The 20,776-nt window shown below is 37.2% G+C and overlaps 1 protein-coding gene across 15 annotated transcripts in view; it reads left to right on the forward strand.

The window, feature by feature from the left end:
• The window catches only part of DLG1 (discs large MAGUK scaffold protein 1), a 93,543-nt gene that overhangs the window by 53,101 nt on the left and 19,666 nt on the right, over window positions 1-20,776 (forward strand). For all 15 annotated transcript variants that reach the window (XM_018074930.2, XM_018074933.2, XM_018074929.2 and 12 more), the window contains 6 exons: window positions 1,508-1,634; window positions 3,570-3,726; window positions 4,469-4,571; window positions 13,347-13,461; window positions 18,635-18,811; window positions 20,370-20,439. In XM_018074930.2, coding sequence (XP_017930419.2) covers window positions 1,508-1,634; window positions 3,570-3,726; window positions 4,469-4,571; window positions 13,347-13,461; window positions 18,635-18,811; window positions 20,370-20,439 — 749 coding nt within the window. The remainder of the gene's footprint in view (window positions 1-1,507; window positions 1,635-3,569; window positions 3,727-4,468; window positions 4,572-13,346; window positions 13,462-18,634; window positions 18,812-20,369; window positions 20,440-20,776) is intronic.

Below are 20,776 nucleotides of genomic sequence, written 5' to 3' on the forward strand. Positions count from 1 at the left end.
GGATTCAGAAAGTGATGGATTGCTTTTTATTTCTGTCATGCTCCTCATGAATATTCTTCAGTTATAGTCTCCAGCTAAAACAGTTTTAGGAAAGGTGCAGGCATGGTTTTTTTTTCCCACAGGAAGTCCATGGAAGCCCCTTTATGCCTTGTGGGTTTGCTTTCATAGCACTGAGAACCCCAGCCCTGAGAAAGCACCTGACTGCTCTAAGCAAATAGCATATGTAGAACTTAATAAAGGATGTATCCAGTGCTGTTATGGAACAGTCCACAGGTCTGAAATAATAAACTGTTATATTGCTTGATAGCTGAGTTTTACTTACATGGTGAAAGCATAAAAAACTTTAACAATAAGATCATGTAGTAGGTGGTACATATGTTTCTGAACATGATGCAGTTAAAAGGTTTAGGAAAACAATCAAATGAAAAGTACTGTAAGTCAATAAATATAGAATTTGTTAGAAAAATCTAATTACTTCCTATAAAATATGCATTGTTATAGCTACCATTGACTTGTTAAAAGCAATTGTAAATTCATTTTGTGAAATGAGATAATTTAGTGCCTGAACAGAATGTACGGAGCTGCAATACTGAGCAACAGTTGTTCAGGTTTTTTTAATCAAAACCCATTTTTCACTAATTGGAAAAAAGGTCATAAAGTCTTGCCTTCCATTTTTTTGTACTTTAGCTTTAAAATTTTCTGAGAAAAAACAAAATAACTTTATTTATATGTAGTTTTGCTTTAAACAAAGAGAATGTACAGTGACATGGATGTTAAGGAATACATGTAAATAATATTGTTATATTAAAATACTTTTAGTTTTTCCATGGAAAAGTAAATATTTTTTGGTAATCATTGTGAAAATTTGTTGCTGGAACTCCAGTTTTACCAAAAAAAGCCAAGTTTTGAAGCTGACAGTTAGGTGTCCAAATCTCTTAGCAGTGCACAGAAACTACACGGTATGCTGGGACAGACAGAAAGAATTAAGTTAGTGGGATCTATAAAATCCTTGTAGGGAGCAGAAGGATGAAGGTGTATGTGTGTTACAGCTGTTCTAAAAACTGGTTTTAGAGTTTTGTGTGTTGAACAACTTATTTTTAGGGAATTCTCAAATATGAATGCTTTTTTGAGAATTTGGTTTTAGCAAAAGCATCATTCTCTTTGCTGTGGACCTCATGAAACCAGCGTGAGGGAGTTTCTTTCTGTCTGTGGTGTAGAAGGGCACCAGGTACCTCTTGCACTTTGATTGTCAATTTACTGAAACCACTTGTGAATCCAGAGTTGCAATTTCCAAAAGTTCTGCACAGTCTCACACAACTGACTGAGGGCTGGTGTGGCTGAATAGCACAATTACTTTATCAGCCAGTGCTTTTAAACTGCCCAAGCTGTTAACAGTGGATTTTAATGCTTGCTGAAGTGCTGACTTCACTCCTTTGTTTCAGTTCCTCCAACTCTTCTTCCATATTGCCCTAATGTCTTTTTTTTTTTTCCTCCCCTCTCTTTGAAGCTTATTCTCAGCCAGTGGATAACCATATCACTCCATCTGCCTACTTGGGCCAGTCCATGCCCCCAACATCACCAGGGCGGTATTCACCAGTTCCCAAGGGAATGCTTGGAGATGATGAGATTACCAGGTAATGAATAACCAAAGCTAAGTGTCAAACTGGTTAACAAGGGAAGCTCCTGTAAGATGTGTTTGTGGGCAAAATACTAGTGAATACTATAGTTTGTTTCAAGAAGTAGATGTTAGTTTTAACACTTTTAAACATTGTTCTAAAAAGAAAACTGGATATATTTATATGGAGATATATATATATATACACACACACACACATACATGATTTATCAGTCCAGGAATAGTGTTAAAATCAGAAAGTCCAGCCAATGCTGCATTAGTTGACAGAGGTTTTTAGGATGGTAATATGAGCAGACCAGAGATTATTTCTTAATTTAAAGCCAGGGATGTTTGGGTCTTCCCTGCCCCCACAGACAAGGGTTTGTTTTGATGGATTCTAAATCCAGAAAGGCTGGAGAGCTCTTAATCCTTTCCCTTTAAGAGACCCTTCATTCCATCACTGATTCAGTAGATTGCATTAATCTTTTGTTCATCATTGCTGATAAAGGGAAGCTCTTGTAATTTTGTTGCCCTTCTGTTCTGCAAGTATAGGGATGTTGTACTGCATTTTCAGTATGTTGTTGCTGAATTCTGTGCCACACCATCATCTCATGTGGATGTCACTCAGTTTCTGAGGCAGGGTCTACCCAGGATTGAAACCTAAGTGGCCTAATAAATTGGAGAATGGAGTTTAGTGTAGTGGAAGGTAGGATATGTCTTTGTACTTATTTTTAACTTAGGGTTAGGTAGACACATAAGCCAAACTGATTCTGTCCTGCTGATAGCATTATGGTTTTATTGCTTTCCTTTAAAATTACTGCAAAAGACTGGTTTTAGATTTCTTCTGAAATGCAAGGGCTATTCAGAGAATGTTTAGGTGATTTTCTTTAAATCACCTTCTCATCTTCTGCTCTCTCCCTTCCAAAAAGAAGTTTATACATTTTGAGTGTTATTTTAAAAGACACTGTATCTTTATGTTCTCTAACTTTTTAATAAAGTATTGCTATGATCCAGAGCAATATATATCTAGATATTCAAAATGTAATTTATTTGTAATATAATGGTACTCTGAAAAAATGAATATAATAGTTGATTTGGATGAAATTTAAGAATTTGACACTAAGTTGATTTAATAGCTAGTGCAAAAATTGAGTGATTTTTAAAGATCAGACTAGATGATATTTTTTTTGTTTTGGAAAAATGCACCTTCTTTGTTTATCCTGTAAATTAATAATTAATGTCTCCAAATGCTTAAGGTCCATTAATTGTTCTTTAGTGCTCTCTAGTGATTTTTCAAATGCAACACACAGTTGCTCTGCTTTATTAGAAATGTCTGTTTGTGAGACCATTTATGGTTTTCTTGCATTGGATCAAGTAGCAGATTAGTAGACTTTTGGAAGGAACCTTTCTGCATTAGAAGTTGACTGGCCTTCTCTTGATCAATATTTCTTCTGTCCTCATTCAATTCAGGAGGGGATCCTATAAAAAGAGTGCAACAACTTAGTTTAGGTTTAACTTTTTTAATTGCAGTTGCTTTAAATAAATCGAAAATGTATTTGAGAGTGCCACAAATTCTGATCTTTTTTTAAAATGGTTAATGCATACTTCTTGAATTGTTTTTTCTATATTTACTGCTTGACAAACTGGAATGAAAATAAAGCAATAAGAGTGTATTTTTCATTAAGTTGTTTTCATTAGAATTTGTGATTTAGGTTTCAGAAAGGGAAAATAGTATTTTGCTGAACAATATGGAAAAGTGTTAAATAATGATATTTAGTGCTGAATAGGATTGTAACATAATGGGAATTTAGCATACATTCATACTTAGAGATTTGTTCAGTTCACCTAACAACAGGGAGGGATTTTGTGTCGCATCTGGAAGTTTTTCTAGTTGTTTATATTACTTTTACTCCTGTCTAGTGACCAAGATTTCCTATTTCTTTCTTTCATTCAGGGAGCCTAGAAAAGTTGTGCTGCATCGAGGATCAACAGGTCTTGGTTTCAACATTGTTGGAGGAGAAGATGGAGAAGGAATTTTCATCTCCTTCATCCTTGCAGGAGGGCCAGCTGACCTGAGTGGAGAGCTTAGGAAAGGAGATCGGATAATTTCTGTAGGATTCCTTGCTTCTTTTATTTAAACAGCAACAAAAGTACTCCCCTCCCTGGATGCTAATGCCAGTTAATGATATGGAAAGAATATTTTTAACTGAGCTAAATTTGAGACAATCGAACAGATGCCATTATACTTTTAAAGTATCTTTGAGGACTTTAGTCAGCCTCAGTTTCTCATCTATAACCTGATTAAAATAGCACTGTGTCAGAGACATTCAGTGAACACATCTGGTAGCTGAGGAGTGTGTGTGTCTAAATTGAAAGAATATAGGCTTCAGAAATAAGCTTTCTAATGAGATGGAGACACTTGGCAGCAGTGTCTAAAACTGTGCTTTACTTCCTGGAGTAATTGTTAAACTTCCTGTTAGTCTTAAAAAGATTCATTTCATACGTATCTAAGAGTTTTTTCTATATTAGTACTGAAGGTCATAAAGATTTGGTTTCTTTGTGAAATTACTTAATCTATTATTTCTTTGGGCATTTACACTGTAGTTTGGAAGTTACTGAAGAGGAATTTTGTCCTCGTAACTACTGTTACTAAAATGCTGATATTAAAACACATCTTTAGTTTAGTTTGAACTGTGAAAAATGCTTTTGGTCTAAAATGAGACACACATGTTTCTGCTTCAATTTTTTTCTGATGCTATTTTTAAATCTTAAATTTTTTTCCACAGGTCTGTGTTCTGTGGTGATAAACACCAACATTAATTTTGATAAAGAGCTTTTTTGTATTACTTGTAGGTGAATGGTGTAGATCTCAAAGCAGCAACCCATGAACAGGCAGCAGCAGCCCTGAAGAACGCAGGCCAAGCAGTGACTATTGTGGCTCAGTACCGTCCAGAAGGTAAGGGCTGCCTTGTACATTCAAGTTCCCTTATTCAATTTGCAATTCAGAGAAAGAAAATCTGCAATGTCCTCCCACCTAACCCCTCTTCTGAGGAGAGAAGAAACAAATAATGTGATAGATGATGTCACATACGTGTTAGCATAATTGCAAGTGACCAGAATAGAAATATCTTCAAGTGTTGGTGCTGTGGCTTGATACATTTCTTGCTTTCATCATTTCAGAATTTCAGTTTCTTCAGTAAATGTTACCACTGTCATAACATGAAAATTAATCCAGTAAATCCAGAATTTAGTAGAAATACCACATTGTTCTTTTGTATTTCCAATTGTCTTTGCCCTTTAATATAGTGGTTTTATATGCCTTAGTGGTAGGAGGATAGAAGACTAATTCCTTCTTTGTTAGGTTGATTCAGATGACATAAGGAGACTGTGAGGTTTTCATTTCTCTTTTTCATACTGAGCTCACGTTTCTGTTTATCCAGCAATTTCTTCTGGTCCAGATGAGATTGCAGCTGATGCTGATTAGCCATCCTTGTGTGTTCTGCATAACAGCACTTCATCAATACACACAAGTTCATCATTGCTGTTTCTCAAATGTCTTCATAAAGATGGAGAGCATCAGTTATAACTGCTTGTATTGCAAATGTATTTTATTTGTATTTATAAATCCAGCAGGATTTTGTACAAATGCTGACAGCTAGGACAGATCAAGGGGATTCTAGACATCCATCAGGGTTCATTATAGCTGAATAAAGAGATTCAGTATGATAGGAGCATTTGGAAGACACTTGGGACCGGCTGACTTCACTCCCTGTAATCGAATATGACAGTTTGTGTGTTCATAGATGTGGTGGGGAATGCTAACTTATGTTTTTACATCCTACTACATTTCCTATTTCCCGATCAGAAATTTCCTAGTTGTCTTTCTCCTCAAGTCTTTGGGAAAAGTGGATTTCTGCAAGCAGTTCTCTCATTGGAATGCTTGAGTTAGGCTGTAGAAAAATGAATCACTGGAAAAGTCTCATGCAAAGAGTTGAATTTTCCATATCTGTCTCTTCATGTCCATGGTTTATCAAACACTAGTTACTGGACTTGGGGTAGGCTAACATGTCTGAATAAAATTGATTTTTTTTTTTTTAATCTGGTCTCAAATTATGTAACTGCTGACTTATTTTCCCTTAAATCTCCAAAATGTTCCTTGGTTATAGCATTGGGTGAAAACAGATGTAATCACATTCCTGAAAATATCCTTCTTGGCATTCATTTAGTTTCCAGCAGTGCTCAGTGGATTTGAGAGAAGCCTTACAGAATTTTTCTACTGCACTGAATCAAATTTCAACAACTTACCAGCACTCTTCGGGATAGCTAAAAGCCAAACAGGGAATGTGAATGTTCTCCTGTTTACAGAAGTGGCTCATGCACCACTTGTGTAGCACCACAGCTGCACTCAACTGACTTACACTTTCTCTTTGAAGATTCCAGGCTTTATCTTGCAACATACCCAGGAGCTACTGTTGTAATCTTGTTACCTACTGGGTTGTACTGGTACATCCTTCTGTGGCACATACATGCATGTGGATGTGGATACAAAGTCTCCCTAATTGCAGAGATCAGTGGGTTTGGACCTGTTGGGGCTGGAATCTGCAGAGGAGGGGTCCATGGTAGGACAAGAGCAGGAGTTTGTGAAATGGGAATTATCCTGCAGAAGTGTGGTCGGAAAGTCAGGATGCTGTTCTCATTTACCTCTTGATTTGGAAACTTTTCCTTAGTCTCCCCCCTTACTCTCCCCGCTTGTACTACAAATTTCTATCTTGTTCAAGACATCATTCATGAATTAAAGGGGATTTTGGCTTTACCTTGAATTCCTTTGGAAACTAAATTCCTCTGAAAACTAAAAAGCTGCAGCAGTTTCAAAATAAGTGATGTTGCTTCAGTACGCAAAAGTGTTTTGATAACCCATTTTAACTTGTAGAGGTTTCCTATCCGTTTCGTTTTCCTGTTGTTCCCTGGCTCTGAGAGACCTCAGTGCCACACTGCTGTGTCACTGGGTTTTCTGCAGAGGTAGGATGGCAAGGAAGAATTGTCATGTTAGTGTGGAAGAAGGAGAGGAAACACTAGGCAGTTTGTCTCCTGGGAGTGGGGATTCAGAGGTGGTCAGAATTATGATCATGTTACATAGCAGGGATACAAGAACATGAGAGTCTTGGTGCTTGAAGGGAATGTAGTGAGGAGAGGAGCAGCAAGGGGGAAGTATAGGACTGTACAGAGGTGTACAGCTCTTGGAGGGCTCTCCATTTCACATTGGCATCCACTGTGATGTTCATTCATATTAAAAGGTCATCTGAGGTATTCTTATGTGTTTTCAGTATGACATAACAATAATGTTACCTCAAAATTGAGAAATTCTGGAAGGTTAGATTTTGCCATTCCAGAAAGATATGAGGTGCCAGTAGATTGCCTTAACTGTTTTATAACTTCAATGCATTTAAGAGTTTAAAATTAAGAAAACAGATAAAGAAATATATTAAAAATATAAAAAAAAATTCTACTGACATTTGATAGAAAATAATTGAGTGGATTAAATTTTTTTAATAGTTATATTCTGCTAGACCAGAACTGGGCTGTATTAAGTGTATGTATAATGTTTACTGCAATTACATATGAATTAACTGCTCTTGGAGGGCCTTGAAAAAGCAAGCAGGCAAAGTCTATTGGCATCAGCAGTCATTCCTTGGTCACCTCACCTTTCCCCCTAAACGGCAACATTCAGATAAGTCTGTCATGGCAGAAAAGGGTAGCAGCCCTTTCTGTTTCCCAAGGATCTACCTGTCATACAAAAATAAGAAAAATTGTAATTTTAAGTAGTACAGTTGTCTTTTGTTCTGTGAGTTATCAGTTGCCTGATTTAGAGTTTATATTCTACATTGGTCTTCTCTTTGTAATTCAGCTGAGCAAGTCCATCTCTATATAGGCAATTCTTGTCTGAAAGGGTGGTAAGATGTTTAAGTGATTAGCTTTCTGTTCTTAGGTGATTGGGTAGATCAGTGTAAGATTAGGATAAGGTGGAGCCAAAACATCAAGACAAGATTTCAAGGTATTTTTTGTAAAATGTCTGCTTCTGAACCTACAGTGTTGATATAGGTAGTTAACACAAATTCTTGCAGTTTTATTAATGGAAATAAGGATTCGCCAGTGCAAAACATTCTACTGACAGTAGATAAATACAGTCCTTCTCTCTTTTCCTTAAAACAAATGAGTAAATAAAAAAAGGAGGGAACAAAAAAACCTTTTGTTAGAGCTCTCCAGTCAATGGCCAGCGTGTGGCTAATTTTTCTGTTTGTGATGCTGCAGCTATGGACTGTTTTCTAGTGGAACTTCTGGGAAATGGTAGCATTTTCATATGCATAAGCTGAAATTGTTTTCTGAACATTTGTCTTGAAATATATTGTAAATCTTCTGTCTGTAAAAGCCCAGCTGGGGTAGCACAAAGCCAATAATGTTTGCACAAAACTTAGTTTTCAGTAATTGTTTTTTATCAAAGCCGAGCTTCCCTTGCTTTCTAGCTGAGAACATGGATTGTATTAAACAAAGGTACTTCAAAAGATAAGTGCATCCTGATTTCATAAAATAAAATTTAAAAAAAACCAAACTTAAAAATAAGTTTGCTCTGTTTTCAGGTACATGGCTCTGGTTTTCCAGATTTCTGTTCTTGCTTGTTTTGTACCTGGTTCTACTCATTTGCAAGTAATCTAGATTAGTCAATTAAAGTATCTTCAAAACTTGACCCATTAAGATTAGAAAAAGGGATCTGCTATATATAGCCGTGGTAGACACTATAAGGCGGCTTACACATTTTAATCCTTTAAAACCTCACTCCTGCTCTTTAATATACTGAATAAAATTGTTGGTGAATGCGTGGTAAGCCTTCAGCAACATTTCTAGTGTATTTACCTCAACAGTGACAAGCTGGACCTAGTCTCCTGAGTTTTGGAGGGTCTGTGAGAAGTGTGCTTAGCTAAACACAAATGCAATTTTTCTAATCTGTTTTGAAATTCCTTGACCCAGTCTTTCAAGTGATTAATGAGGTACAAGCTCATTACACATTGGAGTGCATGAAAGCCACCAGTGCTTGTGGAATGCATTGTGGTCTGTTCCAGGTAATGTTACTATAAAATGACAAGCATTGAAACAAAATAATATCTCCTCAAACATGATTTATGGTGTTTTATTGTGGTCCATGCATTTTAAAAGAAAAACAAATGGAAGGTAAATACAGGATCGGTGTGATGATGGCCATCCTGACTACCAGACTCCATTTCTCTGATTGGAAGCGCCATGAAAAAGAAAATTGAGTATTCTGAGAGTTGAGAAAAGACTATAAATCAGTATTATATAAAATTGTCAGCACAAGAGTCCTACTTTGACAGATCCAATGGGTCCTGCTAAAGGGGGGCTTTCCATAGACAGATGGGAAGAGGGAAGCAAGGGGCATACTTTTTTAATTAAAGTGAACTTTTTCAGCTCTACGTGGGTTCAATATATGTAAGAATCTCTGCTTCTCAGTGCTGTGCTGCCATCTGTTCCCTATACTCACATCCATGCTTCCTTGAGTTGCTGTTCCTTCTGTGCTGTTTGCTGGGTTTTCCATCCCTTGGGTAGCCTTCTGTTCCTTTGCCCCATTTGCTGGAATGTGTGTTCCAGACCAGATGCATTTTCACTGTGGCCTTGTTTTTCTTCTCTCCTGCCTGTACAGACAATTCACCACTTTTCTGTGTGTTCTTGTTGCCCACTAGACAGGCAGTCCAGGACAGTTTCACTGCTCAGAGCTCTGAAGTTTTCTGTTCAAATAAATATTGACTTTGAAAATGTTACAGTTTTCTAGGTGAAATCACTTTAGCACTTTGGGAGCAGAGTAATCTTCCAGGACTTCCTAATCTTCCACCCCTCCTCTTTGTTTCTTGCGTGGAATACGTGCAGACACGAACTAGGCAGATTTAGTCTAGTTTTGCACCATCTGCTTATCCAGTGTAATTTTGAAGTTTAAACTTGAGCTCAGATGTATTCATCCTATGTTCTTAACAACTGATTATGCGTAAATCCGCGTAGGCTTTGGGTTTTTCTTTGGTGATTGTGGAATACTGTTGGACAAATGCTATGAATTGAAGCAGCAGGTGCTTGTTCTTCCTCAAGATCTATGTTATGGTAGCAGGTACTATTCCCTCTCTGCCTCTAAACTTACTGGAGAAAATTCTAGCCAAGAAAAGATGCTCTTATTCTAATGTTCATATTTTACTGTGTTTCATGTTGGTCTTGTTGCCTGTTACCCTTTATTTGATGTATATCAGAAGCAGCTTTCCTAAAATTCAGAGCATTACAAGAGATCCTGAGTTAAGTCCCATTCACTGATATTGTATATACATGGGGTTTCAGATCCTGATCAAATTCTTACCTGGAAGGAACGAGGGGTTGGATTGTGTGGTTTTCTTTGGGTTTTTAATTTCTTTTGGGGTGAGTGTCTGTGTTTCTTGTGCCACCATAATTCTCATTAAAATACTGTTTCAGAATCTCAGTGTTTTGGTGTCTGTGGAAATTGGAAGCATATTTTTAGATTGAGTTCCTATGACCAACCTATTCCATTTGGCTTAAAATCAGTTTTACTTTTTCATTTAAATAGCTTATGTCCTTTCTGTTTGGTTACCCTGATCACACTACACCTGAAATCAATCATATTCTGTCTCAACCAAGCTCTTAATTTCCTGTTAACCAAGAAAGAAGAGCGTCCTTTTCTTCTTATTCACTGTGCCTGTTCTAGCTCCAAATTTCTGGAACATTTGAGTGGCAAAATAAAACTTTTTTTAAAAAGTTGTATGTTTAAATGTGCATTGTATGACTTTGTCACACTTAGCCATGTGGAAGTTTGTTGTGCTGTTCACTGTGATTTAGGGAAACAAATGTGATCAAATTTATCACACACTATGTAGGATTATTATGCATGCATATAAGAGAGAATGGAATTGTAAAGAAAACAGTTCTCTAGCATTTGGGAGAATCTAGGATGATAAGCTGAAGGAAATAAGAGATTGAAGATACAAAAGACAGCTGATATCCAACTCTTCTTAATAGTAGAGATAAAAATATAACCTCTCCTACACAAATTAGCAGAGCTCTCCCTTTGCTTTGTAATGCCAAAGTTGAACCAACCCTGCTTACTCAACAGGGGACAGGTTTTAATCCCTTGGGTCAAACTGATTGTGCTTTTCTCATGCTCTCAAGAGCCCTGCTGCTGTCTTATTTTCTGTCTCCAGCATTAATTTCAGTACCACTGTATCTAATACTAAGGTTTCTCTTTAAGAAAAACAAAATCCTGTCTACTTTCCATCTCCAAACCCAATGACTTTGAGATTTCTATCAATCCTGTTCTTCCCATCTTCTGTAAGACAAATATAACTCAAATTTTAGCTTGCTCTACATCAAAGGAGCTCACCAGATTCTGTCTACAGTGTTTAAGCTTTTCCTAAGCAAGACATTTCTTGGCACTCCTTCTTTTTGAACATAAAGGCTTCTCAGTCCCAGCCCATTAGTTTCCATTTTTGCTTTATTCATATGGCAAGAGTGTCTATGGTGAAATTCTTCTCCTTCTTACTCCTACAGATGTCCCTGTCACTCATTCAGCTCTTACTTCCCAGAAGTTCTGATGAGAAAAACTAAATTATTACAGGAAATTGCAAGACCAGCAACCTGAGGATGATATATAGGATAAAGTAAAGTTTAGCAATAGTAGGGAATAGCCTCTCTGTTAACTCTTACATCTTACATCAGATGTAAGAGTTAGTTTCCTCCTGCATAGGAGGAAATCTGATTCTTCCAGCAGATGACACATGATAGTTTGTTAACAGAAATTTGCATTTTTTTGCACTAGCTATTGCGAAGAACTGCAGATATTTTCAGCACTGAACAGGCTGTAGCACAAGAAAATACTTGAATTATCTGGTCTTTTCCTGCTTACTTTCCTTTCACACAGGGGCAGAAAAAAATCTTTTATGTCAGAAATCTCTGTTACCATTCTTGTACATTTGGTGTTCAGAGCTTTAATCTTCCAAAACACCCAAGAAACAGGTGAGAAGCTTAAAAGATAATTTCTTGAGTATAAATGAGTAAAATGAGGTGACTTGAGCCAAGGCCATGCAGTACAGTAGCACAGCAGGAGTGGGCTGTTCTCTCACTGCAACTGAGCCCTTCCCCTAAAGGGTGTTACTTTCTAAAAATTGTCATTTTCTCACATTCCTCTTAGGTTACTGTCCTGTTATCTTACATTATTTTGGTATTAGTAATAGCATCAGTAGTGGTGGAAATAATGTTTTCGTTTTCTTGTCAAACAACCTCATCAGTCTAATTTAGTGCTGGTAAAGTATTTGATCTTTATTTGTAAAAAGGCACTTGGTGCTGTTTCAAAAACTAAGATATTATCATAAAAACTACTAACTTTTCTTTTTAAAGGACAAAAGTTAGGGTGATTTAAGAGGCTGTTCATACTGTCATGATCTGGATAGGGTTAATTATAGATGCATCAGATTTGTAGTGACCTAATGAAGTGATATATCAGCAACTGGTTCACCCATTATTCTTCTGTAGCGAATATTTTTTTTCTTCTGTGGTTTGTTGTAAACCCAGTGCTCACTGTGTGATGAGCCTGTGGGGAGAAAGGGCTGCAGAATGTAGTATGATAAAACATCCCTAGTGTTTAGATGACTGTTGAAGGAACCATAGTTTTGAGATTTCTCAAGATTCTTTACTTCAGAGCCCTTTGTGTCAGTGCTGCATTTCCTGCATGCCCGTGGTGCCCGCAGGGGGTGAGGGTGCAGCGCAGTGCCCGCTCCAGCAGCTGCTCACACACCCTGGCTCTCCCGGTGTTGACTTGTTATAATCTGGCATCACGTGTTCTCCCGGGGAAGGTGGTGGCTGCAGAACGTTTCCTTTGACTAGGAAGGTTTTGCAAGTGGATCTGTTGATCCCGAAGTCCAAACTATTCCGCTGAAGGAAAAACTTACTTGCTCTGAGTTCATATTTTGTGCTGACAGCATGTAAGTACCTCGCTTCAGGAAATGTTTGTCCTGAACAAGCTATTCCTATTTTACTGCCTACATTTGTAGCTAAAATCAAAATGCATTTAGCTTAGTTTTATTAGTACACAGTACTGCTTAAGAACACAATCCGTTTTTCCAGGATTAACATTGTACATAATTCTGTGGGGGTAGTTTGAATCTCTAATGCCGTTTACAAGAGGATTGAGATTCATGCCAGAATTCTGGAGTTCTTTTTCTTTTCCTGAGCTCCCAGGGGAACATGGTCTTATTTCAGAAGATGTTTTCCATATTTCCCACCTTGTAGTGTTAAATTCTTTATCTAATTCAAATTCAGTAGTTTTAAAGTACAGACACTTTTCATTCCCATTTCTTAACATTTAAAATTTAAAATACATAGTTCTTGGTTATAAACATGTATTTCACATGTATATTCTAAAGTTTTCCTATTGTCATGGGTTAAAAATTATCTGTATCACTCTTTTTATTACTATGAAATTGGTAATTATTAGTAGAAATGTTTGTCTTAGGAAAAAAATAGTTACTGTGAATTATAGATTTAACCCACAGAATTTAAAAGTATAATTTTCTTGTGTGTTTACTATGCCTAATCATAATTTTTTCAGGTGTGATTTCAGTTTAATTGCTGAAGTCCAGGGGGAAACTAATTGCCATGCCTCTCTTTCTTACAGAATACAGTCGTTTTGAAGCTAAAATCCATGATTTACGGGAACAGATGATGAACAGTAGCATTAGTTCAGGATCAGGATCTTTGCGAACCAGCCAGAAGAGATCCCTATATGTCAGGTAATCATCTTTTTCATGGTATTGCTGCTGTGTTTTTCTGCTTTTCTGTAGACTTAGTATTTCTCTATTTTTATTTTCATACAATTACAAAGTATTGAATTTAATAAATGGACATTTGCATGCATATATATTAAAGCATAATTTAGGTTGATAAATGTAATATAGCTGAAAAAGAAGTAATAGCCCAGAGAACACTATATGAACTTTGAAGAGTGGTGCTATTATTGCCTTTTTGTCCTTGCTCTGAGAGAGATGATAATCCTTCAGCAGAAACATGCACTTTTTAGGTGAGTGTATGTGAAACCTTAACAACTTGCTTAGTTCAGTTAGTGTTTTTGTGACAGTAGTCTTCATATTCTGCCTTGTTCAGTGCTTGAGTTCAAATTTATAGTCTTCCCTTGCTTCAGGTTTGTCAGATTTCCATCTTATTTCCTTTAGCTTACTTTGGTTGTATTCTCAGCTTGTATAGGAATTGCATTTCTATATCCAATGGCATTTTGTTATGGAATATTTTTCCGTGATAACCAAGAGAGAAAATGCATCAAAGCAAATGAACCGAGTATACCTTGTTAATTTATTCATATCAAGTTAAACATAAAGGGGGCTAAAAGGAGGTGGAAATATAAGAGCATGGAGCACATGAGGAAATAGGTGGTTTCACAGGGAAATTGTGGCAAGGTGCAGCTTATTTATGTGCCACCTCACTCTTACATGAGTTATCATATCCTGATAAAGCATAATGTTTCAAATAGGGAATGTGGGTAAAAGGATTGCATTTTTAAAAATAAATTGATTTTTGAGTTCCTCGTATCAGCTCATCTCTGGATTGAATCAGGGCCAGCAGTAGCCTCTTGGAAGGGGCCAGAATGTTTCAGTAGAGCAGATAAAACCTCAGTAGTTCTGGTACTTGGGTTAGGCTTGGTTTAAAATGTTGTAGCACCTCACTGGTTTACCTGCTAAAATCCCAGGCCCAGGTGCTGTTGACTTTTCCAGTGCAAAGCAGATACTGTTTTGTTCATGGTACATTCCATCTATTGAGCTGTGGGAAAGGAAGCAAGTCCTAAATGAAGCAGTTACCTGAGTAATTGCATCAGTGCTCAGAAAAGTCTTGGTCCTTTGCAATCTATTTCTGAAGGCTTTGAAACAAATGTAATTAATTACTCGCAACGCTTCCATTTATCTTGATTCTAACAAGTAGCTCTTATGTTTTGACCTACTGTTTTAGTAGCTTTGCCTGGATTCTGTTTTTTTGCAGAGATACCTTATTCTTTTGTTTTTTTTTAATATATATACTTTTGTCTGCCTTAAATGTTTTGGGCATGAAAATTTAAATCTCTAAAGATAAATGCCTTAAATAGTAGGGGATAAGTGCTTGATATCACAGTTATCTATGTCTTTGAATTTCCACAGGTAGGTGTATATATAGATATTGTGCTGAGATCTTCCTTTCCATAATCCCGAGCTTTATCGCTTTAGCCCTCATCATATAACTAAGCCTGAACAATTCTAAATGCTTTTATTTTGCTTGGTTAGCTATAGCCTGATTAGGTTCTAAACCGCTTATGCTCATGTTCACACATTGGTCTGGTATTTTAAGCCACTGTCAAGCATTTTGTGTTTATGTAGCTTTTATTCCACTGATGGAAGCTATTGAGCTTTTGACTTTGACAGCTACTGCAGAACTTGCAACTCTCCAGGTTGTTGTTGGCAGAGGCTTCATGGGGACTGGTGATTCCTGATCCCAGAAAGGTTTTTGAGACCCGATAATCAGCTTTGTTATAAGTCAGAACAAAAATCTAAAGTGCAAAAGTACTTTTCTACCCCCATCTCTTTACAGAGGGTGCTGCTAGGGCTTCTGAGATCTGCTCTTGTCATCACAGCAAAGGTTGCCAAAGACTGGTAGGCAACTTGGTATGCACAGAATGGGTTCACATCTGTTCTGTCTGGTTTCTCCTGTAATTTTGACCACACTGAAGTAACTTTTATGAATCTTTTCACAGATTGGTAGATACTGACAGAACATGTTAGTTATCCACCTTATTCCTTATTATAAGTCTCTATGGTATAATCATACTGTACTTTTAATTGTACCAATTCAAAGCCAATTTTAGTAACAGGAGCTATCTTTTTTCAGTAATGCTGGGTTTTGGATATGCCTTAAAGGATACCCGTTAAGTAACAAAATGCTGAATTGAATAGTGAATCCAACAGTAAAATGTTTATAGGCATTCAATCACAATTGCAGAAAACCTATTAAATAAAAGTACTATGAAAATCATCTCTGGTGATGTCTCAAAATCATGGTAACAAATTAGCGAATAAAATCAGATGCATCACTGTATCCCTGTAAACTTGGTATCTTTATGAATAGTCTGCCTGTAAACAGCATTTTTGGGATGTTATGTAATATTAGGGAGAAGGCAATTGTGTTTGCCTGAAAATAAAATTTGAAGTAAAATGGCAGATTTTTCTTCCTAATTGTATGTATATCAAAAAATGATGAATAGCAATCTAGCAAACAATTCTTGGAGGGCAAAGCAAATATAGCAATTTAGCAGCAGCAGCCAATTCTTCATTTTTACATCTAACACTCCCCCTCCCTCAACTAATTCAGGTGTACTGATGTAATGGTCTTCTCTTTTTTTGCTTTATATTTCTTTTGATCTTTGTTCAAAGAGGAGAGAGATTTCTCTCGTATAGTGTTTTTGGTTTTGCATCTGAGCTATATCTATATATATATTCATCTGCAGATTCAAAAAGCACGTGTGAGATGCCTTCATGGCAATTTAATTGGGCATCTCTATGTGATTCTGATATTTCAGACTTGAAGAGACCTCACCAGAGGAAATGTATTTGATGAAACTGCCTTTCATTGTTCAAAAATCATTCTGTGTAACCATCTTATCTAGTTGGAAGAGCACATGTTGATAATAATGTTTTTATCCAAGTGTGCTTCCATTTCACTCCTGTGTATTTTTTCTCGTACAGTCAACACACATGTTAATGCTGTTAGGTCCTGCTCTCACTGCTTATGTAAGTTTATATTCAGATTAAAAAATAGAAGTTAAAAGTAGTGCTGGTAGAAATCATTGCCTGAACGCTAACAAGAAGTCTCAGGAAATGAATTTCATGATGCATGTAATTAATTCAGTGAAAATGTATACAGCTTGAATCTGCACGGAAAAGTACATAATGGATGATGTGCAATTTATTTTGAGATATGAAATAAGATTTGTCCAGAGTGTCTCTTGAACAAACATGTGCAGACTAAATGTGGAGGAATAACTACTGTGTGTATAATTTTCTTATCTGCAGTATTTTAGTGATTTCAAAGAAAAAAAGGTTGGTTTTTTTTTTAAATAATCAGAATATCTCAACTACATTATGGAATTAAACCAGAAGATGTTAACATGAAGGTTGCATTGTTGAAGGAAGGTGGTATTCCAATCTCAAAGCTATTTCAAAATTGAAAGCCTAAATTTTTTAATAAACTGAAATTAAAGGTATTGCATGTTGAAATATAGGACTCTGTGTATCATGAGAGTAAATATTTTGAAGCCATTTTAAAATTTCTGGTTTGTGCTAGACAATTTAGAAAGTATTTATTAAAACCTTTAATCCTTTAGGAAAAGTTTTTGATACTTTTTATGGCCCAGGAAAGACCTGGTGTCTCAGCTCTGGTTTTGCAATAGATGCTGAAGATGAATTGATCTGACAGAAGATTTTTAATTTTTCTCCTGGAAACAATTTGTCATTGGTTATGAACAAATACAGTTCAAACATAAAGAAATACACTCAATGCTTTGGAAAGGCAAAATCCACAAGTACATTTTTGGAGCAAACAGGTTATGACTTACTTCAATATTAAAAACCAAGCAGAAATAGTTATGTAAGACCAGTGTTTGGGATGAAGAAACAAGCTGAATTTGGACAAGAAAAATGACACCATTTTAAGTTATCACATTGTAACCTATTGGTACTACTTTGTGATGGGCTTGGTATCAAGTAAGGTGAGATCGGGTATTGTTTAGAAAGTGCGGCACTGACAGACATGACCTGGAAGATGAAATAAAGTTGAGGATTTTTTTGACTGTGTCATATGAGCACACACTTTACATAGATTCATGCATCTTTTTGAAATGAAAAAGAAGAGTCCTTTATAGGGCAGAATCTTAGGAGTAGTAGCCCTTGCAGTTTGCTAAGGGGCTCCTGTCATCATTCATTTCCAGATCCTCACTAAACCCTCAGTTGTGCTGGGGGAAGCATGCTGCAGATCTCTTCCGTTCCTCAGGCAACTGGTCCGGATATAAAATGATCCAAGATGGAGAAAAAACATTACTTCTAAATCAGATCAGTTCCATAGTGTGGTGGATCGTGTGCCTTTCCAGACAATTGTGCTTTCATAAGCAAGGAGGGGAACAGGAGTCAGTACAAAGCAGGCGTGACTGTGGGTAGGGTAATAGTGGGCTTGCATAAACCAACCTTGCTGGCAAAGAGAATGTTAATAAAACTGTAGTCACGCAGCTGCTGCTCAGCTATTGCGAGTGCCTATTACTGAAAACAGTCTTACCTTAGGAAAAAGGATGAGACTCTCTTGAAATGGTTGAGAATTTTCCAAAAGAATTCACATAAGGTTCTTTGCCTTTGGGTACTGCGGTAGCAAAGTGGTGATCAGATCACATTTCTAAGTTATTTTTTCCCTGCAAGCAGGATATTGACTTTCATTTTAAAGGCAGTACGTTTTATTTGCTAAAATAATTTCAGTTTATAACTTGATATAGAACAGTGTACGTTACAGAACTTTGACGGTGCTTTATGCTTCAAATACTTGCTTGTCTGTTTATCCTAGGCTGACATGTAGCTTGTTTTTTTGCAAAGTACTTATTGAATTGCAGGAGGTGCCTTCTGTAGACCTTTTGCAAAGCACTAGAGCTGTGCTCTGGATGAAGTTTTTTCTCATTCATTGAAACTTAGAAGTGTGTGTGGGTACTGTACTGTACTATGTATTCTCTCTCTCTCTGTGTATGAGAGTGCATTCAGCCTTCTTATAAGAACCTGTCAGAAGGATGCAATCATTTATGAACAACACAGGCAACTTGCTTCATATTTTGTGCTATTCATACTCTCCTGTTTTTTTTCTTTTTTCTATGTTAAATTTTTCTTTTCAATGTAGGGCTCTTTTTGATTATGACAAGACTAAAGATAGTGGCCTTCCTAGTCAAGGATTGAACTTCAAATTTGGTGATATTCTCCATGTCATTAATGCTTCTGATGATGAATGGTGGCAAGCACGACAGGTAACTCCAGATGGAGAAAGTGATGAAATTGGAGTTATCCCAAGCAAACGGAGGTATGTCATACTTCATTGACTTTGAGATGTCTGCTGTTAAACATCTGATATGATTAATAAATATATTGCATGTGCTTTTTTTTTTTGTTGTTAATCATAGAATCATAGAATCAGACGGGTTAGAAGGGACCTGTGAGATCATCAAGTCCAACCCTTGATTCACTACCACCATGGTTACTAGACCATGGCACTAAGTGCCACATCCAGTCTCATCTTAAAAACCTCCAGGGATGGAGAATCCACCATCCTGGGCAGTCCATTCCAATGCCTGATTACCCTCTCTGTAAAGAATTTCTTCCTGATATCCAACCTAAACCTCCCCTGGCAGAGCTTAAGACCATGCCCTCTTGTCTTGCTGATAGTTGCCTGGGAGAAGAGACCAACCCCCACCTGGCTACAACCTCCTTTCAGGGAGTTGTAGAGAGTGATGAGATCTCCCCTGAGCCTCCTCTTCTCCAGGCTGAACAGCCCCAGCTCCCTCAGCCTCTCCTCATAGGACTTGTGCTCCAGTCCCTTCCCCAGCCTTGTTGCTCTTCTCTGGACCTGCTCCAGCACCTCAATGTCCTTCCTGGACTGAGGGGCCCAGAACTGGACACAGCACTCCAGGTGTGGCCTCACCAGCACTGAGTACAGGGGAAGAATCACTTCCTTGGACCTGTTGGCCACACTGTTCCTGATCCAGGCCAGGATGCCATTGGCCTTCTTGGCCACCTGGGCACACTGCTGGCTCCTGTTCAGCTTCCTGTCAGTCCAAACTCCCAGGTCCCTCTCTGCTTGGCTGCTCTCCAGCCACTCTGTGCCCAGCCTGTAGTCCTGCATGGGGTTGTTGTGGCCAAAGTGGAGGACCTGGCACTTGGCCTTGTTGAACCTCATCTCGTTGGAATCAGCCCAACTCTTTGTTGTACCACATCAGCCACTTGTTTGATTTTATTTTTTTTTTAAGTAATCTATAGTGGGATTCTGATTAACTCAATGGGAAGTTTGTTAAAACACTCTTTAGTCCTAGGAGTTGTGTGCTGTTCTCAGTGTAAGCAAGTTGTGGGATTAATAACATTACATGTACTTTTAATAACAGTACACCATTTATGTATGAAAAGGTGCAAAGTGGATATTATTCAAGTTATGACACTATCATGAAGTCTTTCTACCCAGAACCTGGAAATCTGGAAGATCATTCTTTGGCAGCCAGAGTCAATGGAGATGAGGTGTATTGTTGGCTACTAGAGACTCAGAGTTTAGGTGCTCTGAATCCTACTATCTGCTGTTGACTGATAGCTGAGGCCAGTCACTTACTATGTCGTGTTTTCTCTTTGCACCCTCCGGATTTATTGAACATATCTAGCCACAAAATACTCTCACAGACTCGTAATTTGAGAAATAATTCCCTGCTTTTATAATACAGTTTTCCATTAGCAGGCTTCCATTTTCTGAATGTGTCATAAGCAGTAAAAATTGTATATACAAAAGGTACACCAATACACTTATGTTGTAACAAGCAGTAACATGAAGTTCTGGAGTTTTGCTGATTCTACCACTTTTGTGTATGTTTTTGTGGTAGAGTTGAGAAAAAAGAACGAGCCCGTTTAAAGACAGTGAAATTCAATTCCAAAGCAAGAGGAGATAAAGGGGTGAGTTAATGAAGTGCTAATTACATTGTGAGTGGTAACATTTTTCAGTTATTTATGTGTGGAGACTGTTTCAAATTTGAGTGAAAAGACTAAATTCTGTCAAATAGAAATAAAATAATTCTGAGCACCAAAGCAGACTTTTAATGCCAAAACACTGCAAATTGTTTAAAGAATTGGCATAGAAATATATATTCCTATTAATACTGTAATGTAGTAGGAGATGTATATACTAATCAAGTATTGAATAGTGCCATTTCTAATAGCTCTGCAAGTGCTGTTTATAGAGCCATGTAGTACTTGAGTATGGTTTGTACTTCTGGACTCCCTTTATTTGAGA

This window comes from Manacus vitellinus, unplaced genomic scaffold, assembly GCF_001715985.3.
Source record: "Manacus vitellinus isolate BGI_N305 unplaced genomic scaffold, ASM171598v3 scaffold_29_pilon, whole genome shotgun sequence".
NCBI classification, from domain to species: Eukaryota; Metazoa; Chordata; class Aves; order Passeriformes; family Pipridae; genus Manacus; species Manacus vitellinus.